The sequence below is a fragment of the Perna viridis genome, chromosome 8 (genome assembly GCF_037379345.1).
Source record: "Perna viridis isolate PV_CMFRI_1.1 ecotype Kerala chromosome 8, ASM3737934v1, whole genome shotgun sequence".
Taxonomy (NCBI): Eukaryota; Metazoa; Mollusca; class Bivalvia; order Mytilida; family Mytilidae; genus Perna; species Perna viridis.
Genome location: NC_142452.1, coordinates 27,609,917 through 27,636,293, shown reverse-complemented (window position 1 = coordinate 27,636,293; position 26,377 = coordinate 27,609,917). Strand labels below are relative to the sequence as shown.

The following is a 26,377-nucleotide window of genomic DNA, read 5'->3' as shown; positions in this document are numbered from 1 at the left end:
GAAATCGATTGTAAAGGAAAACTATTGACCAAACTTCACGACAAATGTGATGACTTTTCATTCAGAATTGTCAACTTTCATTTGTGGCAACATCCCTTCAGCACCTGCGTATGGAGAGTTCATATCACAACTCATACGTTACAGTATGCCAGAGCTGGACAAAACTAGGCAGACTTTTTATATTGCACCAGAATTTTAACAAATAGGCTTCTGGAACAGGGTTGTGTTGCTACAAGATTGAGGTCAGCACTACAGATGTTTTATGGTCGTCATCATGAACTCGTTATGATGTATCTGTCTGCGCCAACGCACAATAAATGAACGGTCCTAGCGTGCGTTTAAACGCACGATAGACGAAGGATGAAAAATAATAATAATAACAAATAATTACGAAAGAAAAAAATGAAAATGAAATTAATGAAAATACATATAGATTAATAATAGCAAAGAATAAAAAAAAATAAAAGTTAAATCAAGGAAATAATCAAAGTACAAAAATAAACGAACGATTCTATCGTGCGATTAAACGAACGCAAAACGATGTGTAAACGCACGATAAACGATGCACAAACGCTAAAATGGGAAACGTGAACGTCTCAAGGAGTGTACTTGTATAAGATATTTTCATAATTAGTAGAATGGTTCTGCAATGTAATTTATAACAAATTCTATATGCCAAACACCGGTCTGAAAAAAGGGATAACTGATGTTGCACAAAAATAGCAGTATGACGTTTTTTTTTTCAGTTGTACATGTAACTTGTTTTTAGTAAAAATTCGGAAACGTTGCTGTCCTGAACCATATCAACTTTACCAGGTACATATAATCACGAAGAAACGTGGGTGTGCTCGCTGTTTCTTGACCCACTGTTGTCATTTGTCTTTTTCGGTGACTTATAAGGCCATTATCCTTGGCTTCCCTACTAACTCTGGTAATTGTGTTTAATTCCTGCAGTCCTTTTGGGGAAAAAATCAGTGTCGTAATCATGGTACACAATTTATATACATGTACATGTATAAGAATTAAATGCCCTATATACGAGTAGAATACATTGTAATTAATCGGTGATCGCCCTCCAATATGCAAAAATACCTACATGTATGTATTAATAAACATGCGTAGATACCTAACAATTTTGTATCACAAGAGTACATTGTATCAATCTAAATAAAACTATGGCATCATCTTAGTAACGAAATTATGCAAGTATTAATTTATCTAGAACATGAACGACTAAGAAACTGAAAATATGGCTTCAAAAACTGATGAGGGGAAATGCAAAAGGTTTTTTAAATCTAATTTACTAGTGATCCTGACATTCCTCGGAGCAGCTGTAGGGTTCGGAATCGGAATAGGTGTAAGGGAATATTCTCTGTCGGATTCTGCCCTTATGTGGATAGGTAAATAGAATATGGACAGAAAACAAACGTTAATTTATAGTTTTTCACCACGTACAAGTAAGGCATCCATTATGTAGTACATTTATTTATTGGTTTTCGTTTAAATTCTTTCGTATGAAGACTTTTCATGCAACAGCCAACTTACATACTATATTCATGCCGTGTTTTGTAAAATATGTCACTTGTTAAATATGAGACTTGCCATTAGACTTTGTGAGCGCGGCGCAATTTTGACTCCTTATAAAGAATATCTCATTTTAATTGTTTTTTATTCTAATTTTACCCAGAGCAGTTGAAACTTCAATACACACATGTAGAGTTCAGTAGTTTTCAAGGATGAGGCGAAAACTGATTAAAAAAAAGACATTGTATGACATAATACACAGATAATTTTTTTTGTGAAAACTCATATGGTTTTATTCAGAAATTAAACGTCAAACAATGAACGCACATATTTACATGCATTCGAATGTGACCATGTATACAACAATGTGTTATTATCTATAAACCAATTTTGTTACTTCCATGCTACCCCCCCCCCAAAAAAAAAACCAAAAACAAAAAAAAACAAAAACAAAAAAAACAAAAAAACACTCATCTCAACTTATAATGATTTTTAGTCATCTTCGTATATCTTCCTACATTTACGAAATAATTTGTCGCCAAAGAATTTTCTTGGATTCTTTTTCTGTGTAAGTCTGTTTTTGTACCTTTTAAGTTGGTCAGAAACAAAATACCGTTAAACTAGAATTTGTGCTTTTATCAAAAGCTATGGCATGTAATAATTTATAAAATTTGATACTTGGGAAAGCATTTAAATCACATATATTACATTTTAATTGTTGCGGGGCAGAGTTTGAGTAAGCATTTTACTTAAATGTCATGAAAAATGCAATATTACATGTAAGATATCATTTACACGTAAGACAATGCAAAATTAATATTAGCATCTACTGTGTCCGTTAAGTGTAAGTGTTTGTAAGAGTCAGGCAAAATGGGAAACATCAGAAAAATTCATGTTAAAACCCAACCGATCTGACTATAACTTGAAAAGACTATTATTTGATCTCTGCATAACTGGCTTTGCTCAGAACTTTTTCAATAGCATCTTAGAAAAATGAGGTTTTCGGCGGAGTTATCTGCCCTTGAAATGTTCATTTCGGTGCATTTCAATGAAATTGTAACTCAATGGTCCAGCATGATATGGAAAATTTTGTCTGTTTTCCTTGATTCTGATGGTGAAAATAGTCAAATTACGGAATCAAAATGATGGTTTTTATTTCATACTATGTTTCACCTTACTTCTGTGTGTAACTATTAAATTGGGTAGCTGTTATCGCTATTTCATGAGAGAGATATTCTGAAAAATTTTGACGAATACTAAATAAACAATGTTTCCTAAATCAAGTAGATAATGGTCGCCATTGATTACGTGAAATCATGTGTTTGATTGTTTTTTCATAGGAATTTTAGGAGAAATGTACCTGAACGCACTGAAAATGATGATTGTACCACTGGTTGTTTGCTCTGTTATTTCAGGTAATTATATTAATGAATAGGTTTATCTAGAACTGAACCGTATTCTATTGTTGTATAATAGCGTATGCAAACGAACGGGAAATTTAGCGGAAGTAAAATAAAGTTTAAAGAGGCATGCTTCATCTCTGAAATGTAGTTAGTTTTGTCAGATTCAATTGCTTTTTTTATAACATATGTGTAGATTTGTTTCCCTGTTATCATTGTTATATTGGCCTTAATATGGAAAATGATTCGTGCTAAACGGTTAAATCCTAGTATAAAGTTCACGAAGATGTGTAAATATAAATTGCAATACAGGTACAAAAAAAAATGGCGAAGGAAATCGCGAATCAAACTTATTTTGAATTCTTAATAGCCAAAGCAGAAATTCCACAAATAAGTTAATATATTTTTTTGAAAGATTTATTGTATAAATTATATTTTATCATAAATAAATAATCCAGTGGCAATACCAGAGGTAAATTTGGACTAAACAATTCCGGGCATACCAGAAGGACAACAGCTAGTAAGAAACAAAATGCAAAACACTGAAGAACTACAAAGGATACAAAACAACAACAAAAACAAAGCAAAAAAAAACCAACAACAACAACACGAACCCTACTTAAATACTATACGGTGAACACATTTCCGTAAGGATGCCGGACATTCCAGAAGGACAACAGCTAGTGAGAAACAAATTACAAAACACTGAAGAACTACAAAGGACACAAAAAACAACAAAACAAATAAAAAAAACGACCCATTTCTGGAAGCATGGGCATTTCCTGCTCCTTGACATCTGCTGTGTTTCATGTACTTTTCCAATGTTATGTTCTTACATATTGTAACAGAAATATTTGGTTATATAAATTGGAAATGGCAGTGGAACGATGACCTGAATCTTTGGTTTTTTTTATTGAAATGCAAAAGTGTACTTTTTTATCACAATGAATTATTTCAATAAAATAACAAACATGTACATTTACTTCAGTATCCAAACAATATAGTGTAACGGGAGTCTTCTGTATGTGCAAGTTTCTCAGTGATAATGGCCAGTTAACACTTTGAAATCTGACTAAGAAAACAGCAATACCAATCTACCCATATAAGTAGTGTGTTATTCTTTTAATAAATGATGGAAAATGTTCGAACATTCACACTAATGTATTCGCTTTTCTATATTTTACGTGTCTATATCAACTACTTATATTCAGACCTTATTAAGACTCCCTGTTGTGTGGTACTTTCGTGCACTGGGCTCTGTAACTGTAACACTGTATAAATGAAAACTCTTTTTAGAAACACATAGTTTATTTGACCGATACAAAGCCTTTGACATAAAATAGTGGTGCATATCGCTTATAAATGCATAACGCTTTATAACTTTAAAATTAACCGGTATGACAATGCAAGTGGAAGTGACTAACACCCTATACGTTTGTTTACCGCGCAATATTTGTAGCTCGACAGAAAACCGGAAGTACAAATAATTTCAGGATATTTTAGTGTATAAAGGAGCCGAAAGGTCCGAATAAATCTAAACCAAAGCATTCTCTCGGAATGTTACATTCCTATGAGAAAATGGCATAAAAGTTAAAAGCAAAGGACATACAGACTGTAACAGTCTTACAGCGTAGAGACGGCGTGCTACACACCTGAATGGCTATCTATAGAAGAAGCGATAAACCGCGCCGATGAACTCGCTTAAATACAAAATGCTGACTGAATTGACCAATCATAGCGACGATTTTTACTCCTATGTTATTAACTCAATCTCGTTTTCAAACACATTAAGCATAATGTAAAATACAAAAACTCAACAGTCAACGATAAAACACCGAGCTCAGCTCACTACTGTTTATATCCATAACGAAATCATATGATAATCACGTGATAATAGCAAAACCATGTGTACATGTAAACAGATTAAAGTCACTTCCATTACAATAGAAAGGACTTTGTTCTTCGTTAGTTTCATAAACTTACATGGTATGGTCGGATTCGTTTTATTAGATTTCAACATTTAAATGTTACAGTATATAACTTCCTGTAGTTTTACACATGTACGTAATTGTTTACATGTATAATTGTGTAGATTGCCTAGCTCTTGAATATATTGCTGCAATTTTGATTTTACTCTTAAAATGTGTGTCTGCCAAACTCATTAGACACTCTTCGAGGCACAGACTTTGTTTATTTAAACATAAAAAACAGTTCGTCTATTATTTGTCTCTTTTTTTTAATTTCACATTTTGATTTGTTTCCGTAGGAACAGCAACGATGGATCCAAAATCGAACGGCAAAATCAGCATTGTTAGTCTTTCTTTCATTTTGATTGCAAATTTTGTGCCGTGCTTGGTTGCAGTCATTCTTTGTCTGACTATTAAGCCCGGTAAGTATAGCAACTATCCAACTTTGTTCCTATTACATATAATAAACACATAAACATGCATTTCTAAATAATCTATGTTTATTATTTTTTCATAACCACGGTGAGACAAAAACAGAAACGAAATACACACATACACAATAATAACCGATTTAGTTTATTCTATCATAATATATACAATACATGCACATGTATGTATATATGCTCGAAAAGATGAATGGTTCAAAATCGTTCTATCGTAAGTGACGTGGAAATGGAAATTACGAATGCAGTTAGGAAAGTGATTTTTTTTTATATTTCTAACGCAAACACACTGTGTGTGTTATGGGAAGTTTGGCATTTTTCCGTGGATTGAGACATCAGCGATAGAATAACGTGGCGGTTCTTTATCGGTATTTGAGTATAAATACTAGTCGCTCTGTCCTTCATGGGCAAAAAAATAATCCTTGAATGTCTGTTGGTTTGTTCGTCGTAAATGCGACACAGTTCATTGTTGTAGAGGTCACACTGCCTGTACACATTCTTTGCTCGTTAGGTGGGAACAAATTCCTTCCTAATAGTGATCTTTTCTGTAAAATATACTTGTATTAATAGTAATTATAGAGTAATCTTTGGATGAGTCCCTTTAATTAATTGATAGATATGGCATCATTGTACTCTACCATCAAAAAGGGATTAAAAACTCACACAAATTGTCTACTTCTACTTGGCGCCAAGGTTAAATTCAACAACATATCAAAATTATAATCACGTTACTGATAAAAACTGAAATTTTTTTTTATAAAGATGATTTCAATATCAGACAAAGTAAGGACTCCACCTTTTAGCTTTTAAAATGACTGTTTTTTTGTTTTGTTTTGTTTTTTTTTTTTTTTTTGTAGGCGAAACTCAGGCATCTCTAAGTATTGCCGAAAACAAGCACACCAACATTGAAACAGAGGATATATTTGCCGACCTTCTAAGGTAGTTATAATAGATCTTTTCATGTTAAGCGCAGGATAGTGGATGCACATCCGCAACTTTTATTTCCGCGAAGTAGCAGTCTTTGGGATAGTGCAAGAGAAGTAAGCATGGTCACCAACCACCTCACATTTAACACGAAAGTATCTCTATATATTTATATCTTTAACTGTAAACGAGTCTTATGAATATTTAAGACCCTCAAGACTATGTCACAGTATGAATTCACCATTTTAATCAAAATTGTGAATAGATTGACATGTGGAAGAGTAATCAAGGGAACCAAGGTTATAGCGGTAATCAAAAGAATGTAATCCAGGGACAAAGACCAGACATGGAAAACAGACATACACAACAAAGAACATATAGTAACTAAAATCATACATACAAAGTAACAAAAGCAAATGAGCAACTCGGACTAAACTAAAACTGGGAGCATGGATCAGGTGCACCGGTAGGGTAAGCGTCCTCTGCTTTTCTGAAAACACCTGCCGAGTTGCTCATAAAAAGTCAAGTCCGGTGTAGACAAACAAGGAAAGGAAAACTACGACTCGTTGAATAAATCAGTTTTCATGGTGCAGATGGATACACCATAACGATCCACGAGTTCATGATGACGACCATAAAACTTCTGTAGTGATGACATCAATCTTGTAGAAACATAACCCTGTTCCAGAAGCCTATTTGTTATAGTTCTGGCGCGATACAAAAAGTCTGCGTAGTTTCGGCAAGCCCTGGCATAACGTATGAGTTGTGATATGAACACTCCAAACGCAGGTGCTGAAGTAATGTTGCCTATTTTTCCCCTTGTGATCATGTAAAATATTCAGGGAGGGTGTATATCGGATCCTTAGAGCATTGCTTTGTTGAAATTTATTGATTGTTCCAGAGAGATTTGGTATTCTTACATAATTTCATTCTCAAAAATAGTATATGTCCTTTTCGTGTGTTTTTATTGATTGATCACGTTCTTCGGCCTAAGCGATGACATTTTTTTACAACATTGTAAATTACACATACATACATTTGGATCTCGTCAACAAACATGGTTACCATCACTTCGTCAGATTTTATACACATCCATAAATTCTTGAAAAACGGTGTTTAATCCTGATTCAATATAATTGCTCTGCTTTAAACAAGGTTAATTTAGTCGTTTGTTGAATAATTTATACAGATGATGTTAGATCCATGCATCTAAAACCATTAATTTCAGAAACCTGTTTCCGGAGAATTTGATATCAGCTACATTTGAAAAGGTATGTTTTGATAGGCTAGGCGATGCACTTCCGGTATATCGTGCAGCATCGTCTTTTGTCATGACTTGCAAAATGGTATTTGTAAATTACAGTTCATATTTGTCTGATCTTATACGCATTATCTGTCTAAGGAGTCCATTATATGGTTGAACGGTCCACTCATCGGCTTGTTTTTGAGCATTTAAATTATTGTTATAAATCAAATCTAACATGATTTTAATGTAAATATAACTTTACAAACCGATTTCGCTATTATCCCTATTCGAATTTCCTTTCCCCTATACAAACTCCCCTTTGCTTATGCAAAATCCCCTTTCCCTTCATACTCCGTATCCCCTATATGCTGTAGAATTTGAGGTTTTCCACATACATGTACGTGTACGAGTACTGTATATAGCATTTCTAATAACATTAATTAAGGACCGTAGCCAGGTTTTCTGAACGAGGGGTGCGAACTGATCACTGATAAGCAATTTTACTTGGTTATCTGGTATGATTTCTCTTTAATTACAGACTAAGATGTAAATCTTCTTTTTTTTCAAAAAAAAGGGGGGGGGGCAATCGCACCCGTCGCACCCCTGGCTACGGCCTGTTATTTATCTTTAAGTTACTTGTTTTTACAGGCTCAAACAGAATACAAGTCAGCAGATCAAGAATATAACATAACAGTTAATGATACTATTCAGACCCTGTCACATTCTGTTGTTGTCACCAAATCTATAGGAAGAGCTCGTAGTACAAATATTTTAGGTAAGTGATTCTGGTTAAGGAGGTAGACCTAGGGTAAGGGACGTAACTCCTTAAATCAGTGATATGTTTGTATCATATTCAATTTCACCAAAGCCTATTAAGCTTTCATTTTAAACAGAATGAAATCAGTCCAAGCTATTTTGATGCTTACACGAGATTGATGTAAAATGCTGAATACAAACTTCCGATGATTTGTAAGAGTTATGTCCCTTTACCTAGGTCTACCTCCTTAACCTGTATAAATGACTATATGATTGGTACATGTAATACAAAGGTTTAGGTTCCCATCTATGACAACTAATTACATCAGCATGTGGCGCATTCTGTAGTAATATTGTTCGCTGTCGGCCACGCAAAGCGTTGCTTAAGAAATGCTGGGCGTCCGTCCAACCGTTCGTCCGTCCGCCAATATTTCTATCTGTACATGTAGGGATTGCTTAATCAAAAGTATTCGCGGTATACATCGAAGAAACTTAATCTACATGTTTATCATAATATAAAGTATAACTGTACTATATTGTTATTCGCAAAAAGTACTTCAAGTAATTTTTAGCAACGGGACACAGAAAATATGCTCAATGTTTTGTTTGGTTTGGTTGTTTTTTCAGTGATTATAATGTTTTGTCTTCACATATACATCATATTTAAGTAATTTCATGATTCAATTATTTGTCTCCCTTTTACTTTGAAAATTGTTTTAAAATTCGGCTTTAACATCACCCGGAGTATTCCCTTTGCCAACAGAAATATCAGTGTGACCTTAAATTCTTCTCTTTAATCGAAGAGGAAACACATGCTTGTTCAAAACATGACCCACATTCAAAAGATGAAAAAGAAACTTCCAATTAATGCACTCAATGTTATTGTTTGCAATTAGCGGAACTGCCATTTGATTAGCTATTTAGTCAAACTAATTACGTACGGAAATGATGGCTGATTAAAAACCAGGAGAGATTCAATTAACGCAATCGACATCAGTCATCTTTGTTTTCAATTCAAGGATCTATTGAAGTTGCATTAGTTTTAAACGAGGGTAACCACTATTATGCTTTTGTATAATGTCATGTTTAGGTACATGTAGCTCCTTTAAAATAATACAAATTGTTTGATTTCATTTATTTAAAAGGTACCATCCAGGAGCGGATCCAGGATTTGAATTTAGTGGGGGTGTTAATTGAATTAAATGCCATGCAAAGGGCATGTTATTGGGTGAAACTTGTGGTGAAAATTTTTTCTTACGGATTTAGGGGGCGTACGCCCAGCACGCCAGCCTACCATCACAGATTAAACTTTTTTTATCATTTGAATTGTTACATTTATAAATAGGAAACACTTTCCCTACTTGTAATTGTTATTGCAAAGTAATTTGTTTGAATGTCACTTCTTGTATGCTAGAGTTCCTACATTTACCCCGGTTTCCAGTGGTGTCATGTTTCCCGTACTAGTATGGGAATCCTTAATCTAGTATCCTCTGGATCTGTCTGTTGTCACTTTGTTTTCATTGGAGTCGATGCCCTATTTTGTCACTTTTACATAAATACTCCTCGAGATCCTCAATGTCAAATCTATATCGACATCATATACTACATGTAATTTGTAAAAAAAAATTACATATGAGAAACAAGCACAACATTAGTGCTGTGACTTACATATATCAGATCATTTTAGTATTGATTCTTTTATCTGCAAATCAGTTATTTTTCTCTGATTATTCCATTTCTTTAATACTTTTTAATGAAAAACACATAACATGGGAAATACTGTATCATGGACTTAGATAGAGAGGATTGGCGATCCAACGAGGAATCATCTGAGTATTATTTAATCAAACTAGATTCATTTATTTAAATTAAGTATTAAATACGGGATCATGTAAGTACTAGGCAGGCTCGAAATACAAAAATGCTGAAAAAATACATTCTGTGAATCCCAGAAACAAGCCCTTAACGCCTTATTGTATTAATCCAGGAAGATGGGAGAAAAATTTATCATATTGAAATAATTAATACACAACCAAATTACCACGCTAATAGTTCCTCAAAGTTCGCATAGATATTTGCCTATTTCGATTTAAATATCTCATCTCAGTCATTTGTACTGAGGATATACTCTAGGTATGCTGTTCGAATTACATCAACAACGAAATCCGCAAAAATGTTATCTTAACATGTACTTCTTGTGGTCTCAGGGTTGTTGATTGCAAGCTGTATGATAGGAATTTCAGCTGGAGCTACTGGAGATATTGGACAGCCGTTCGCCAAGTTCTTTCATTCAGCAACTGAAGTGATTCTTTTGCTACTGTCAAAAATAATTTGGTAAGTAAAAAAGTTCTATCTTATATTGCAGTATCAAACAAAATGAAAAACTCCCAGTATGAATTGGACGGTACATACTAATAATAGTACAGAATGTCCGTCCGATCTTTCTCCTGTTAGTCACATTTTCGTATCCTATATTCGAACTCCTCTTGAAGAATATAGGATATCTAATAGCGTAACATGGACTTAGCCGTTGACTAAGGTAAATGGTACGGAAGTGATAAAATTTTCTTTACACAACTTCCGAGAAAAGGCTATTTCCATTGATGGAAGTTTCTCAATTTGTTAAAAAATGGCTACAAAATGATTCGAAACAAGATATTATCAATCATTTCCGCGAATGGTCAGTCGAAGGGTAGAGTGTGTCAATGTAATGGTGGTTCTATTCAAATTTGTACTGATCACAGAGATCACCAAAGGGTGTAATGAGGTGGTTTTGAAGATTAAAAGACAAACAACAATATCACTGTACGTGTACCCATTTTGTATCCACAACTCGTACAAAACCGTTTGACTGGATTTATGAAACTTTCAGAGAATGGTGCGTGTAATTAGGTAGATAGTATGATTTTAGGCTATGCCTATGACGGACTGAGCTCATACTTTGCTTACGGTGCACCGCCATGTTATTAAGATGGATAGAAATAAAGACCAAACAAGACATTTCCCCATATTTTTACTTAGTCTTTCTCTTCTGGTCTTTATTTTTATCCACGGCATGCTGCTATGGGCGAAGTATCATTCGGTATAGGAGAATGTGTGAGGCTAACTTAATACAAGTCATTTCTAAACAGCCAATAATTTCAAATTATTATTACAAAAATAAATAATATAAAATCGTATCAATAGACATACATGTATTAAAGGACAAAACAGAGCATCCGCACTTGCGCAATCATCCAATATCAACGTCGCATGTATATTGTGCGAAATGATATGTATTATCTTTATTCCTGTGCAGCCACAAGGGTCTGTTTGACATTAAACAACGCCATTTATCCTATTTCAGCACTAACCAACGTCGCATGTATATTGTGCGAAATGATATGTATTATCTTTATTCTTGTGCAGCCACAAGGGTCTGTTTGACATTACACAATGTCATTTATCTGAAAGTCTAAAATGCCATGATATTAAAACTATGTTATATATTTTTTTTAAAGTAATTGATTAATGCTACGTACACAATCTAGTTTTTGTGCATTGTTGTCGTATATTTATAGAACCCGTTCTTTTTCCGAACTAGCTTAAATGTATACTTCAAATTGGTGGTCATTTTGTCTAGTATTCCTTAATAATACTTTGGATTGTTGACGATCATGCTTTGGTACCAAAGCTAAAGTTTGAAAATGTAAAGCAAGCAAACAATGATATGTTGCTATATACGCATTTTAGAAATGGCAAACCTTATTATTTTAACTTATTTATGGATTTAAAACGAACAAACACCGTTGTTTTCGTATGGTTAGTTTTGATACATTTGAAACGATATGGATGTCAAAACACCAGCAGGTACCAAGATATTATAACAATTAAGAGCGAGTTACTGTCAAATTATAATACGGACGCAGTCCCAGTACCAAATATTAAAACCTCGTTGACAGTTAATGTTTCTTTATACGTCATGGCACTGCAAAATGTCGACGAGAAGACTCAAGTTTTAACAACGTCAGTATTTTGGATGGTCAAATGGCAGGATTTTATTTTCAAATGGAATGATTCTAAATATGACGTTGACCGGATGACGGTTAGAATTAAAGATGTATGGGTTCCGGATTTTTTTGTTGTAAACAGTGTTAATGACATGCGCATGAGTGGTTTAAAAGATGGAGAATACGTGAACGTTAATGCAGATGGTTGTATGAAATGGTTTCCATCAAGCGAACTGATGACGTCTTGTTTTGTTGACGTTTCCAAATTCCCCTTCGATGTTCAAGTGTGTAGTATTAGGATCGAGTCTTGGTATCATGACGGAAGAGATTTTACACTTAAACACGGGATTCCAGGAATTGAAATTTCCTCAATTCATTTTTTCGAAAACGGTGAATGGGAAATACAGAACTTGACATCGGAAGAGTATAAATATGTCAATTATATCGATTCTTCAATATTCTACACTGGGATAGAGTACAAAATTACCCTTAAAAGGAGGTCGTCGTATCACATTCTGACCACAATCTTCCCATTTTTTATTCTGATGTTTCTCAATACAGTATCGACAATCGTTCCAACGGAGTGTGGAGAAAAACTCGGATTTTGTATGTCACAGTTTTTGTCAATGATTGTTTTTCTAACGTTGGTGGCTCAATCAATGCCGGTATCTTCGTTGACAATATCTTACTTCGCCCTTATTATTGGCTCGCAAATTCTAATCAGTAGTTTTTCAGCATTCATTGTCGCTGCATGTATTTTTATCCAAGGTAAACCAGAAAACAGTAGTCCTCCATTACTACTGACTGTGGTCCTTATGCCGTATGCCTACTTTTGCTTCGGACAAAAATCGAGATTAAGATACAATATGGGCATGGAAAATATCACATGGGATATGTTGAATAAGAAATTAAACTTTATTTTGAAAGTGACACTTTACTTAAATGTGGTTGGTTGCTTCGGCGTTCTTGGTGTTTTAGTTTGGTCACCGAGTGATTAAGTAGCACTCCAGCTAGGAATCATGCAAAATGTGATTCATGGCCGGGTAAAAAGCCTACATATTTTTATTTTTTTATATTTTGTTTGAATTGCCAAAGTAAACAGAAATTAACAATCAGTTTTTCATTTAACCTGTGTTCTTAGGAGATAAAAGTAATATAGAATGCACTGTAGATTAACAAAATTAAGGGAGACAACTCTATAAATGACACTTAAATACAACATAATCTATTGGATTTTCAATATTGATTACCTCCTAAGGGCAGGCTGATTTGAATGAATAATTACAAATTTCATAGTACAGACCCATTAAACAACTTAATTACAAAAATAAAAATATGTACCCTTTTTTGGGGTGTATCACATTTTTCAGATTTTGCATGATTCTTACAAAAACTGCTACTTAAATATTTATACATTTTCTATCAATAACTTTTCTTGACAACTTTTGCAATAAATATATATACAATAAAACAAAGTGATCATTTTCTCTCCGCTCTTAAGAAGTAAGTGTTGTAGAAAAGGCATTCGTAACCCTGTGTTGTTATTAATTTTCTCGAGCTGTGAAAAAAATAATTCGAGTTTTCAAACCTAAACTAAAGGTACTACTGTCCTTACAAATCTTAACTCCCAACAGTGGAGGTATTATGAGTGCAGTAACAGCGTCTCCACTGTCAACGGTAGTCACCATTTAAAGATTGATTGTAATTTACTACTCCTCTCTTTATACCAAGGTATATTTTATGGTTCTAGCATTTCTCAGATAAAAAATATTGAAAAGTAATAAAATGGAGCAATTTTTATCCTACTGTTTTCTTTGGTGGAGCGACTTCATTCTGTAAGAATTAAGTATCGATTGGCTGTCGATTGTTGTCCTATTCGAGTTCTAACATCCCTATATAGGGGCTGTTTAATTCGGGTTAAGAGGGACAAAAATCGTTGTAAATATAGATATACAAGTTTGTTTTTGTCAAAATCACTCCGACCGCTAACCTTTGAGCACAGGTGTGTGACTAGGAATCTCTAGGAATCGAGTATCGATTGGCTGTCGATAGTTGTCGTATTTGAGTACCTCAACCCCTATATAATGGCTATTTGATACACTCCCAGTTAATATAAATATGCAACTTTTGTGTCGAAACGGCCCCAACCGACAACTTTTGAGCGCCGGTGAGCAATTCCCGTGTATCGATCTGTAATCTTTTAGAATTCTTATTTTAAATAAAAAATTACATTTAATATCCAATTTGGATATTAATGAAAATAAAATTAATGTCAATCGAAAGTCAAATGAATATAAAATGAATGTCAAACGAATGTCAAATGAAAATAAAATTAATGTCAGACGAATGACAAATGAAAATAAAATTAATGTCAGACGAATGACTTATGAATATCAAATGAATGCCGAATAAATAACCAACTTCACACTGCTTGATGGTATCTGGTAAGATACACAGTAGAGAATCTGCAACGGTATATAAATACAGCGACACCATGTGCATAATATATATATAAGAAGTCTGACAATATTTATCTTTCGTGAGATATACTTATGAAGGAGAATTTATATATATCTTTTAAACAGATAAACTCATCTTGTGTTATATGTACAAAATTATATTTACCTTTCTTCAGATTAATCAACGTACCCTTCCTTACTCACTCATAAAAAGGGAACAGAAAAAGAGTTAAAACAAAAAAAGTATTTTCCTTACGTTAAAATATGTAATAGACCAAGTTCACCAAAGCATTTTTTAATGATTACAGACCATTTACACGTAGATAAAGTGAAATCTAAAGACAGAACAAGAAAATATGTATTATTATCTAGATAATAAGATATAAGTCATTGACCCATATGACCGGAATGTTACTGTTCATTTCTGAACGAATGAAGTAGGCTCTTAAAGGAAAGCAGTAATATATAAAACTCGATATGCTCTAACTATCGTGGTCCACATGAGACAAATAACTTTTTCAATTGAAAGCTACATGTATTTTCAATTGAAAGCTACATGTATTTTTCATGTTAAAAATGTTTTACATTGAATTCTCTTAATCTCTTGGTTTGGTTAAGCAAAAATTACCATTTTGCATTCGAAATTTAATCAAATAAAATGAATTAATTAACAAGCACTGTTTTTTTTTCAGGACCACTCCAATAGGAGTTGCAAGTTTGATAGGCAAGACAATGGCGGCCACGAAAAACCTAGAGGACGACTTTAATCGTCTAGGTCTATTTATAGCAACAGTAATGGCAGGACTTGGGATATTGACATTCGTAATATTACCGATCGTATACTTCATTTTCATCAGAAAAAATCCGTTCAAATTTCTATTCACAATGATAGAACCTGTGATGATAACCATAGCAGCAAGTAGCACGTAGGTATATTGAACAAATATTGTTTATCAATCCGCATTATACATGAAGTAAGAGAAACCTTGTAAAAGTTATCGTGTTCAATATTTGGTTAAATTAGGAAACCATTTTAAATATAAAAAAAATACAAATCAAAACTTTAGCTGAAAACTAGGAGAAGCACGAGGTATCAATATTAAATATATGTATATGAAATAATACATGGTGTTGTATATTTCTATTGTTAGGAGCATTTCATTTCTGCATACAAGAGTCAATCATTACTCTTTAGTTTCAATTTCTATTCAAAATATATCTCTAAATTTTGAAGTAAAACAATAATACGTCTGATTCCGGCAGAAAGGAAAATAAATTCTTTGGAAATCAGACCAGACCTGAATTTCCAAAAATGGAATACATGTAATGCCGTTATATAAGCAAACAACTATTTAAAATAGACATGTATTGAGCTGACATTTTCATCACGGTGGGGTTGCTGTTTCATTGATTTTTTTCACCATATACATTCTCGTTATATATAACAAAGGTGCTTGCTCCACTGTAATTTACTGATATTAATTTTACGCTTCTGTTATGTCAATATTTGCTATTATTCATCTCTGAGCTAAAATGTCGTCTTTTGAATATTGAAGCATTGGAAGAAATAGTTACATCTCTTCCAAGTTGTTATAATCCAAAAAATAAATTACTTCTGCTTTGTCATTAATTTAGAATTGGATATTGAATAGATGGGTTTGATATGGCTGATACATATACGAAACATTATCATTTGCTCGTTTCTACAATCAATTAAGATATATTTAAAATGGTGAAGGTTAGGAGGATAATTCATTTCAAACATTGTGGAGGTATAAAGATAAAAAAAATTGTACTAACGAAAAGAAAAAAAAACGAACTTGAAATTAAAACGAAAAACGCATTTCTTTTACTGAGGAGCTCATTAACTTTTACGACATAAATCTACTAATCCCATAACATTGCTTTTCAGAGCAGTAGCAATGCCAGCGACCATTCGACAATTAGAGGGTCCAAACCATGTCAATCCTAGAGTAAGCCGATTTATATGTCCTTTGAATGCCGCCATTGGCCGTTGCGGATCATGTTTATACATTTGCTGCGCATGTCTTTTTGTTTTGCAGATGGTTGATAATAAAATGGATGTGGCAACAATTATACTTGTATGGTAAGAAAATTGCATACAGTAAAATACTGTTTTCCTTCTTTTTGGTCCTTTTTAAATCCTTTGAATAAATGACTCTCGAATCGGTAGTATAAAATAAAACTATTGTATTCGCTTTAAAACTAAATAAGTTGTGCATTTCTTTTATATAACATTAAAAAAATGTCAGCCTGAGACCATCTCGTATGGTATGTAAGTGAACCGCCAACTAATTATTGAAAATAGTGTGAGAGTAATGTGCAAGAGAACTAAGATTCGCGCGGAAATCAAAAACATGCATGACTACACAGGACAAATTGACTCACACAACAAAGAACATGAAGTTGACAAACACGCACAAACAAAACTAAATGAGCAACCCGGACTCCACTACAGAGAAACACCCACCAAGTTGTTGATAAATGTCACATCCGGGGTAAACGAAAGAGGAAAGGAAAACAATGACCCGATAAACAAATCTGTTCTCAAGGTGCAGATTGGTACTTCATAACGATCAAAGAGTTCATTGTGACGACCATAAAACTTCTGAAGTGATGATCTTTATCGTTTTAAAATACAACCCTGTCCCGGAAGTTTAAATGTAAGATGTTTAGCACAATGTTATGATGTATGAGTTGTGATAACTCCATACGCAGGTAATAAAGGGATGTTGCCACAGATGAAAGGAATGTTGACAAAACGGAATGAGTCATCGCTTCTGTTGTACTGTTTGTTTATGAGTTTTTTTTCTTTTCCATCGATCTCTCAGTGTAGGTCAAGATATGAGCTTGACTTCATTGCGTCTGCAGTGTCCTTTACCTCAAATTCCTTGGATAGATGTCATGTATAAATCCTCGAAGCTACGATTGTTTGAGGAAAATACGCAATCCATTTAGCTAAATATGAGATTAAAGGATCTGGCTAAACGATATTTGTATTTCTTTTGGATCAGATCATCTACAAAGTCATCATTCTTTTAAGACTGTAGGAATAGGTTAGCGAGTAGCGGGGTACAATTTCTAACCACTAGAATACCGAACGTCTGTATAAAACACGTCTACCACACTTGACGAATATGTTGTTGATAAAAATTTTACATTTTGACAATACATGTATCTTCTTCGGTGTATTTAGAAGATGAGTTTTCAGCGTTTTTTTTACAAAGTATGGAGAAATTACGTTCTACGTATTTGTATTTAGGTGTTCCATCTTTGTTTTGGTGATTTGTTTTTATCATTTCCGTACACCTAAAACGTACTGTATGTTATGACCATCCGAGATTCATTAATATTCATTGTACAAAATCAACGAAATATTCTTTTTTTTTCAATAACTGACAACGTTTTCAATAATATGCACTTGAGGAAATATGATTTTACGAAACATTCTCGTCACTCATTTCTGTATTAAAATTGTAGCATCTTAACTACGTTTTCATCACTAGCCATTCCAGCAGTACCAAGTGCTTCGTTGGTATCAGTTGTTATCATGCTCACAGCTCTTAGTATTCCAGCAGAAGCTGCTTCTTTGCTTTATGCGTTTGAATGGTTTTTGTAAGTATACTTTGTTAAGATCAATCCAATGTGGGCGTGGTTTTTGTCAATTTATTGGTTGTGTGTGTGTGTGAAACGATAAAACATTTACATCTATTATAACTCTCAAAGGAAAGCAGTGACATACAAAAGTCGATATGCTCTAACTTTGGTGGTCCAAATGAGACAAATAACTATTTCACATTAGCAAAAATAAGATGGAAGTCATGTTATAATAGACGAAAGCAATTTTCTGTAGGATTATTAAATAACAATGAAATTAAAGAGAGTACTCGACAACTCTCAAAATACATGTAGGTCCCTATTTTCATGAATAGTAATAAATATATTGTAAGATAGTAATCAAGGGAACCAAGGCCATAGCGGTAATCAAAAGAATGTAATCCAGGGACAAAGACCAGACATGGAAAACAGACATACACAACAAAGAACATAAAGTAACTAAAATCATACATACAAAGTAACAAAAGTAAATGAGCAACTCGGACTCCACTAAAAACTGGGAGCATGGACCAGGTGCACCGGTAGGGTAAGCGTCCTCTGCTTTTCTAGAAACACCCGCCGAGTTGCTCATAAAAAGTCAAGTCCGGTGTAGACAAACGAGGAAAGGAAAACTATGACCCGTTGAATAAATCAGTTTTCATGGTGTTGATGGATACACCATAACGATCCACGAGTTCATGATGACGACCATAAAACTTCTGTAGTGATGACTTCAATCTTGTAGCAACATAACCCTGTTCCAGAAGCCTATTTGTTAGAGTTCTAGCGTGATACAAAAAGTCTGCGTAGCTTCGGCAAGCTCTGGCATAACGTATGAGTTGTGATATGAACACTCCATACACAGGACCCGAAGTGATGTTGCCACAGATGAAAGGAAAGTTGACAATTCTGAATGAAAATTCATCACGTTTGTCGTAAAGTTTGGTCAATAGTTTTCCTTTACCATCGATTTCTAAGTGTAGGTCAAGACATGAGGCTGACTTCACAGTGTCTGTAGTATCCTTTATTTCAAGTTCTTTTGGGTAGATGCGATGTATCAAATCCCCGAAATTAGGATTGTTTAAAGATAACACGTCATCTATATAGCGGAAACTGAGATTGAAGGATCTAGCTAAACAATATTCTTTCTTTCTGATCAGATCAGCTATAAAGTCAGCCTCATAAGAGTGAAGGAATAGGTCAGCTAGTAAAGGGGCACAATTTGTTCCCATTGGAATGCCGACCGTTTGTTGAAAAACACGTCCACCACACTGGACAAATATGTTGTCGATTAAAAATTCCAGCATTTTGTAAACATCTTCCTCTGTATATTTGGAAGATGATTTGGAATTAGTTCTTACAAAGTATGAGGAATCTCTACCAAGAACTATATATTTGTATCTAGGTGTACCATCTTTTTTGGAAAAACAACGATGTATAATGTTGTTCAGTCGGGATTTTAACTGAGTATGGGGAATAGAAGTATACAGTGTTGAAAAATCATAGGTTTTAATGCAATTATTATGTAACGATATATGTAGGAATAAAACGTAAGCACTAGAATGCGAGGAATGCTTTTGTTATTACAAAATATTAATAAACCTGTACGAACAATTTGTAAGCTGAACACATTTGTTATTTTAGGACGGCTGGGTCAAATGTTGTGCTTTGTTGTCTGAATTTATTACGCGACTATCATGATGTTAGCAAGATTCTTGTTTCACTTTTATAAACTCGCTCCCATACCAATGCAGAATATTACGCAATCCACTATTTACAAATCTCAGAAAATCTATAAACAACCTATATAAAGCTAGATTAAGCTCAGGGCTTAAGCCTTCAGTGTAATATATATGAATGTAAATATTGGCTTGTTTATTTCAAAATTCTATTTACAGAGACAGAATGCGAGCTGCATGCAACAACTTTGTACAAGGGCTATGCGGTGTTGTCACCAACAAAATTTGCAAGTCATCATTAAATGCCTTAGAGACAAAGGAGGGTCTGAATAACGTTTTTGAGACGAATATTGTTGTAGAAAAGCCTGAGGACTCTCTTAATAAAATTCACCAGGAGACAAACAAAATGCAAAATGGCGATCTTACAAAATAAACTTGATAAAAGGAAATGGAAACATGTATGCCTTAAATGTTTATTTTTCATGTAATGCTCATTCAAAGTAATTAAATGCAAATTTGATTTGAATTCACAATCGCGTTAACATGTTTTTATTTGATTTTCTGTCTGTAAGAATCTCTTTATCTTTATAAAGCCAAGTTGGTAGAGTGGTCTAGTGCACTGGACTTAGGGCATGTGTTGTTGCCTAGATGCCACAACCATACGAGGTCGAGTCCCGCGGAGGGAACAACCAAATGAAGTTGCTATAGTCTGAGACGTATATAATGGTCTTCTCAACGATGTTAGAATTGGAACATTTTTGAAATAAAAGTTTGGTCGTTCCCTCTGTGGAAAAACTATTTTTTTCTCAATATTATTTTATATAATTTTTATGAGATAGTTATTTAGTGCATGCTTGTAAGAATCAAGCTTAACGTGCATTTACATGTTTATTAGTGGTTATCACAATTTCAGGGAATGTGAGATATTGGCCCATAATTATATGTTTATAATTTTGGTCCAATGTTGCTTATGAAAATCCGTGCCTGCGTTTTTCTGCTAGATTAACATCCCTTATGCTTTTCAGTGACAAAGATGGAAGGCACTTATCTTTATGATTAACGACTGTAAGCAGAAATTTGCAATGTTATTATAAATTCCCTTAATTGCTAATTTTTGAGTTGACAAATTTTGCGTAATAATTACATGTATTATTAAAACATATTCAACACTTCTATTGCTTCAACTGCATAATTATTAACAGTTTTGATTTTTTCTCGTATATCTTTAATACTAATGGTAGAGGTAGAGTGGTATATTTCTCCTGTCTAGTCGTTGTCCTTAGATAATATACTTTGATTACAATTCGAATCCTGGGTCTTTTGATTTTATTTTTGGTTAGATATCAAAAGGGTTAACAAATGCGCTATATATTTTTTAAATGCTTAAAAAAAAAAACAGGCTACAATGTTTGCACTGTTTTCTTGTTTTGCTTTGGTGCAACAAATGCATGACCTCCAATAAAGCTTAGTTTTTAATGTGGACAACCAGTGATAGTTTTGGGGATTTTATACATCTCATCAACCCCAAAGAACTTGAGATAATTAAAAACAAGGTATACTACAGACATTTTAAGTTACCCTCATATCTTGACCTACACTTAAAGATCAATTAAAAGGAAAAACTATTCAACGTGTGATAGTTTTCTTTCCTTTTTTGCTCCATTTTTTAACTCAAACACAGAGTAAAATAAAGATAATATACTCAACATAGATGAACATACAAGTGAAATAACCTCATTTACGAGAATCATACTGTATATTTTTTTTTATTTCTTTAAATTATTAGGTCCTAAGAAAATATGGACTGTAGGATTCTTATCTGTCTACTGTGCAAGCAAATGTGCGTTTAGCCGACCCCGGAGACACAGTTTAACTTACAAAATTCAGGTTGTTATTTTGCATGGATGGGTAACAGGGGAATGAGGTAGAAACAATTTAATAGGGTCATCGAGTGTTTCTAACCCGTCTTTCATAATAATACAAGTGGGATCAAATGATCTTGGTAATATGAAAATACGAGTTGCATATAAAAGTAGATTGTGATTTGACACGTTTCCGCAAGTTTGCCCAAATGCTCGAATAATTTCCTCTGATAGTTTAATGCAGAGATATTGGTCCGTTGCTGTGGATGGAAAACTCTTGACATGGCTAGGAAACAAGCATACCTGTTTGTACGAAACCTTATATTGAAAATTGGAGGTTGAGTCATACAACATTTCAGCATATGTTCCAGAGAAAATAATTTGTATATAGCAGATGGTGCTCAGTTATGCGATAGTGGTAATAACATTTACCTAAATATTGCAAAAGTGCTCTTGTAAAGTTTATATCTATACTGAAGGGGCATTCGCTGTCCCACCAATGGATGATCAAAAGCTAAAACAAAAAGTCATGAAAAGAAGATGGGGTCGGAATTAAAAAGGGGGTATTGCGGGGCGATGTACAGACTAGCTGCTAAAATGGCGGGATATGGCAAGATGATAAAATGGGACATGTCGGGATACCCAATTGTCCAAAAGCTTATATTTTGGGGGGTTTATCTTCTGTTTTACTGCAGAGATTGGTAGTTACTGATATGTTAAATGAGAGTTCTGGAAAATATTTGCTATCGTATCGGGATTTTTTATCCATGGTCTCTGGCTGTGTATTGTCATGGGTCCAGGTGGATCGTAGCTTTTACTGGTACCAGTAAAGCGGAGCTAGGCTTGCCACTTTACTAAATAGGCGGTCTAAGCTTTGTCATCATGTCATATCCTGTTTAAACAATTATTTTATACTGCAGCCGTATCTTCCACTTAAAATTTGTTTCCGATGCCAAAAGAATCTTTTGATAATTCTGTGTTTTGAAGGAATAAGGGACGTTTATTTTATTAAACGTCAGAATGTATTTTACAAAATTAATTTTAAAGGGATTTAATCTAGCAGAGTAACTTGTCGTCATTGTCATTTCCAAATATCTGAAATTAAAATTCATACATCGCATCGTATTGTCAACTTATTTTTCATATGAGGCAATTTACCATTAGAACCTGCAAATGGATGTCAGTCCGAACTCATACGTTATGCTTGAGCTTGCTGAAACTGCGCGGCCTTTTGTGTCACACGAGACTTTTGAATATGAGGCTTCTGGAGCATGGTTATTTAACTACAGGTTTGAAGTAATCACTACAAAAATTTTTATGGTCGGCAAACTGAACTCGGTAAAGGGGAAGACTGCCTTGGCATTAAGTTAGTCTCTTATGAAAAAACCATACCCATGTAAAAAAAAAATGAATAACCTTTAATGCAACTTGCGCTTTTGTAAAATGCAAAAGGCTATGCAAAATTCGTAATCTGTGAAATATATGTGGATAGCTTTCTTGCAAATTTCTTCTATCTGAAGGAAGATCGTAAGTCGACTTCACTAATTTTTATCGAAAGCAGCTGATGTATTTTGGCAAAGGTAAATCAAGGGAACCAGGATTTGAATAACAATTAACAAAATCCAAAGAAAAACGACTAGACGCAAACACCATTGACGATTTTTACTTTAACCCTATGGGTAATATTATTTATAGACAAGCAAATATGTATCCTTTGTATAAAAAAAGCCACTGGTTTTGATTAAGGTTCACCGAAAGTTGTTTTACGACCAATTTCTAATATGATAAATAAGAGTTTATGTCTTCCGTTTTTCCAGATAAGTAAAAGGTTGCACCAACTGAGCCAGCGCATAAAAAGAATAATGTACTTGCCAAAGGTAATTATAGACCTGTCAGTGTTTTATCCTCAATCTCCAATTGTTTGAAAGGGAAACTTTTGTACAAATAATTGATTTTTTGGATAATTTTTACAATGTTTATTTATAAGATCGTTATTCTGTATTGTCAACTCTCCTTTTCATCTTTGGCAACATCCCTTCAGCACCAGCATATAGAGTTTTCACAAGTTTTATGGACTTATTGAAGGTTTTCGATTGTTTACCACCAAATGTTTTGTAACCTTGAAATCCCTAGGCTATTGATGCTTCAGTTAAAATGACTTTTAAAGATCTTACTCTAGTGGATTCCACAAAAGCATTCGTCATAAGGTTTTGAAATGCTGATTGCCTCGCCTCTATATACCGAATCAAAATGGTAGACAAAATCATGTTGTTTAAATCTAAGTTTTCAATCCACTTTTCATGTTGAAAATCCCTGTTGCATTTTATCAAGTTTTCGGCAGCCATAAAGAACCCATTTTTAATCAATGTATGAAGAGATGAATATGCAACTGTATACCTATAAAAAAATCATAGGTAATGATAATGGATATTTTCCATGGACTTTTGTAATTTACGTCGGAATTCGTAGAAAAAAACCTTATTGTTATGCTTATAGTTCAAAAATAAAGTATAAGATTTAACCAAAATATACTTAATTGTTCTAAATTGGACTTTTATAGTCTCCAATTTTCTCAGCAGCAGCTTTTCCAATCATCATAAAAAATATAAGTTCATTAATTTGAAGTATATTTTCAAAATATAGGCTAAAAACATAAAGAAACGTATTTCTTCTTTTTTCGGCCGTTCAAGGACAAAAGGTCATATAACCATGACCGAAGAAGACTTATGCAGAGCTCTCCAAGTTGTCAATGGAAAATCAATTTGTAGATACCGTAGATACCGTAAGGGAGGTAAATATTATGTATAAATGAAGATGGGTATGACAACGCAAAAAGATCACACATTTTCAGGCAACCTTTAACCACAATGAGTGTAAAACCCGGCAATGACTGATTGATTGTTGGGGTTTAACGCCCGAGCAGCAATATTCCAGCTATATTCAGACGATGAATAATGAAGGAAGGGACAGCACAAAAAGTCCTAGACCTTTCAAATTTAGCAGTACATATAAATGTGGTGAAATGAAATTATGCAAAACTAGTATTTTACATTTCAAATTTTTATAAAACATAATTGAAGGATTGCTAAAAAATTACTTTACAATAAATCGAAGCGACTAATATATGAGATACTGTACTTGTATGCGTAAAACCTCCCATTTACTGGTATATGGGGGATGGGGAATGAGGAATTGGGATGATGTATAGGGGATTGAGATTTTGAATGGGGAGGATGGGGGAGTTAGTTTTAGAATATTTATTGTAAGTGGGAAGTTTATACCATTAAGGGCCGTTTCCATTGAAGAATATAATAACATTTTACAAACTAAGTAAGTTCACAAGCGTGGTGAAGAGCACTTTGTCCTGAACTTTCGATATTAATATCAGCTTCTATTTCACACATCCGTCGAACAACGTTTGCCATTCCCTTCTTTATTACTGTAATTACACATGGTTCGTTGTTTTTGGAAGCATTTGGGTCTGCGCCTTTGTCCAGTAGTAGGCAGAGAAAAGATTATAGCTGTGCATTTTCACATAAAATAAAACTGTCTAGAGAAATTGGAAGACAAGGCCGTGCATTAGAACCTGCATTGAGAAGCTTGGTTCCAATCTCAAGATGTAGATGTACAAACCAAAAACAAGAGAATCAAAGTTAAGTCCTTCCGTAGTAAAGATCCAGGAGGCACAAAAATATAAAAATATCGGTATATTCATTAGGTCAATGCATTTCTTTACTTTATCAGCAAACGTGTGAACATATGATTCTTTAAAAAATATATACAGGCAAGGAAAATAGGTATGTAATTCCAAAATAGCTGTTATCTGTTTCTTTAATTTATGGGGAAATACATTTAAAGTGAAATATATAAGATGTTGGGTGCAGGCAATGCATATCATCGACTTATGAATATTTTCTATCAAACAATCTGAAAAATTCCCGCAGGCCCTTCTATAAGTTTACATTATCGTCCCTGTATCAATTTGATCCGATGGAGCAGTGTAGCGAATAGAGTCGTCACATTCTGAGACGTTTCTATAATATTGATTTGTTATTACATGTATCATTAATTTGATCCTCTATCCTACATAATAACATATAGATGAACTGTATCGTACTACCATACATCTTGTCCTAAGTTACAACCCTATATTAATCCTAGAAGGAGGAATGACCTGGCCAACGAAAGCTCTATTTTAATATAGCTGGGCGAGTATTCTAGGACGCTTGACTTTGTGCAGGCGGGGTTGCCATAGATGTATCAGCGATACGAGTTCGAGTCCCGCGGAGGGAACGACCAAAACATTGCTTTACAAGTTTGACATTTGTAACATCGTAACATTGTTGGGAATTTTTCAGACCCTTCTATGCTTACACTATCTTCCCTGTATCAATTTGATTCAATGGAGCAGTGTAGCAATTAGAGTCGTCGAATTCTAAGACGTTTGTATATATTAGGCGAGCTCCAATTTGAAAACAAATGCCTTCCGTTACGGTTTTTAATGCACCTA

General features: G+C 33.9%; 2 protein-coding genes across 4 annotated transcripts; both read left to right on the top strand.

The window, feature by feature from the left end:
* The first annotated feature begins 1,196 nt into the window (after positions 1-1,196).
* LOC148610060 (excitatory amino acid transporter 3-like) lies at positions 1,197-24,818 on the top strand. Of its 3 annotated transcripts, XR_015914704.1 has the most exons (13): positions 1,200-1,400; positions 2,865-2,939; positions 5,191-5,313; positions 6,192-6,273; positions 7,487-7,529; positions 8,153-8,279; positions 10,468-10,594; positions 15,401-15,634; positions 16,621-16,815; positions 18,210-18,344; positions 20,225-20,463; positions 23,685-23,744; positions 24,558-24,818. XR_015914704.1 is itself a non-coding variant. In XM_088542058.1 (11 exons), exons 1-10 carry the CDS (start codon positions 1,250-1,252, stop codon positions 18,294-18,296), a joined length of 1,218 nt encoding a protein of 405 aa, XP_088398184.1. In that variant the 5' UTR covers positions 1,197-1,249; the 3' UTR covers positions 18,297-18,344; positions 20,225-20,364. The 3 variants fall into 3 exon arrangements, 2 of the variants coding, with proteins under 2 accessions (XP_088398184.1, XP_088398183.1); XM_088542058.1 differs by lacking the exons at positions 23,685-23,744; positions 24,558-24,818 and having other exon boundaries at positions 1,197-1,400; positions 18,236-18,344; positions 20,225-20,364; XM_088542057.1 differs by lacking the exons at positions 23,685-23,744; positions 24,558-24,818 and having other exon boundaries at positions 20,225-20,538.
* Positions 11,819-13,681, top strand: LOC148610061 (neuronal acetylcholine receptor subunit alpha-7-like). The gene has a single exon (XM_088540883.1). It carries the CDS (start codon positions 11,970-11,972, stop codon positions 13,245-13,247), a length of 1,278 nt encoding a protein of 425 aa, XP_088397009.1. The 5' UTR covers positions 11,819-11,969; the 3' UTR covers positions 13,248-13,681.
* Positions 24,819-26,377: the final 1,559 nt, after the last annotated feature.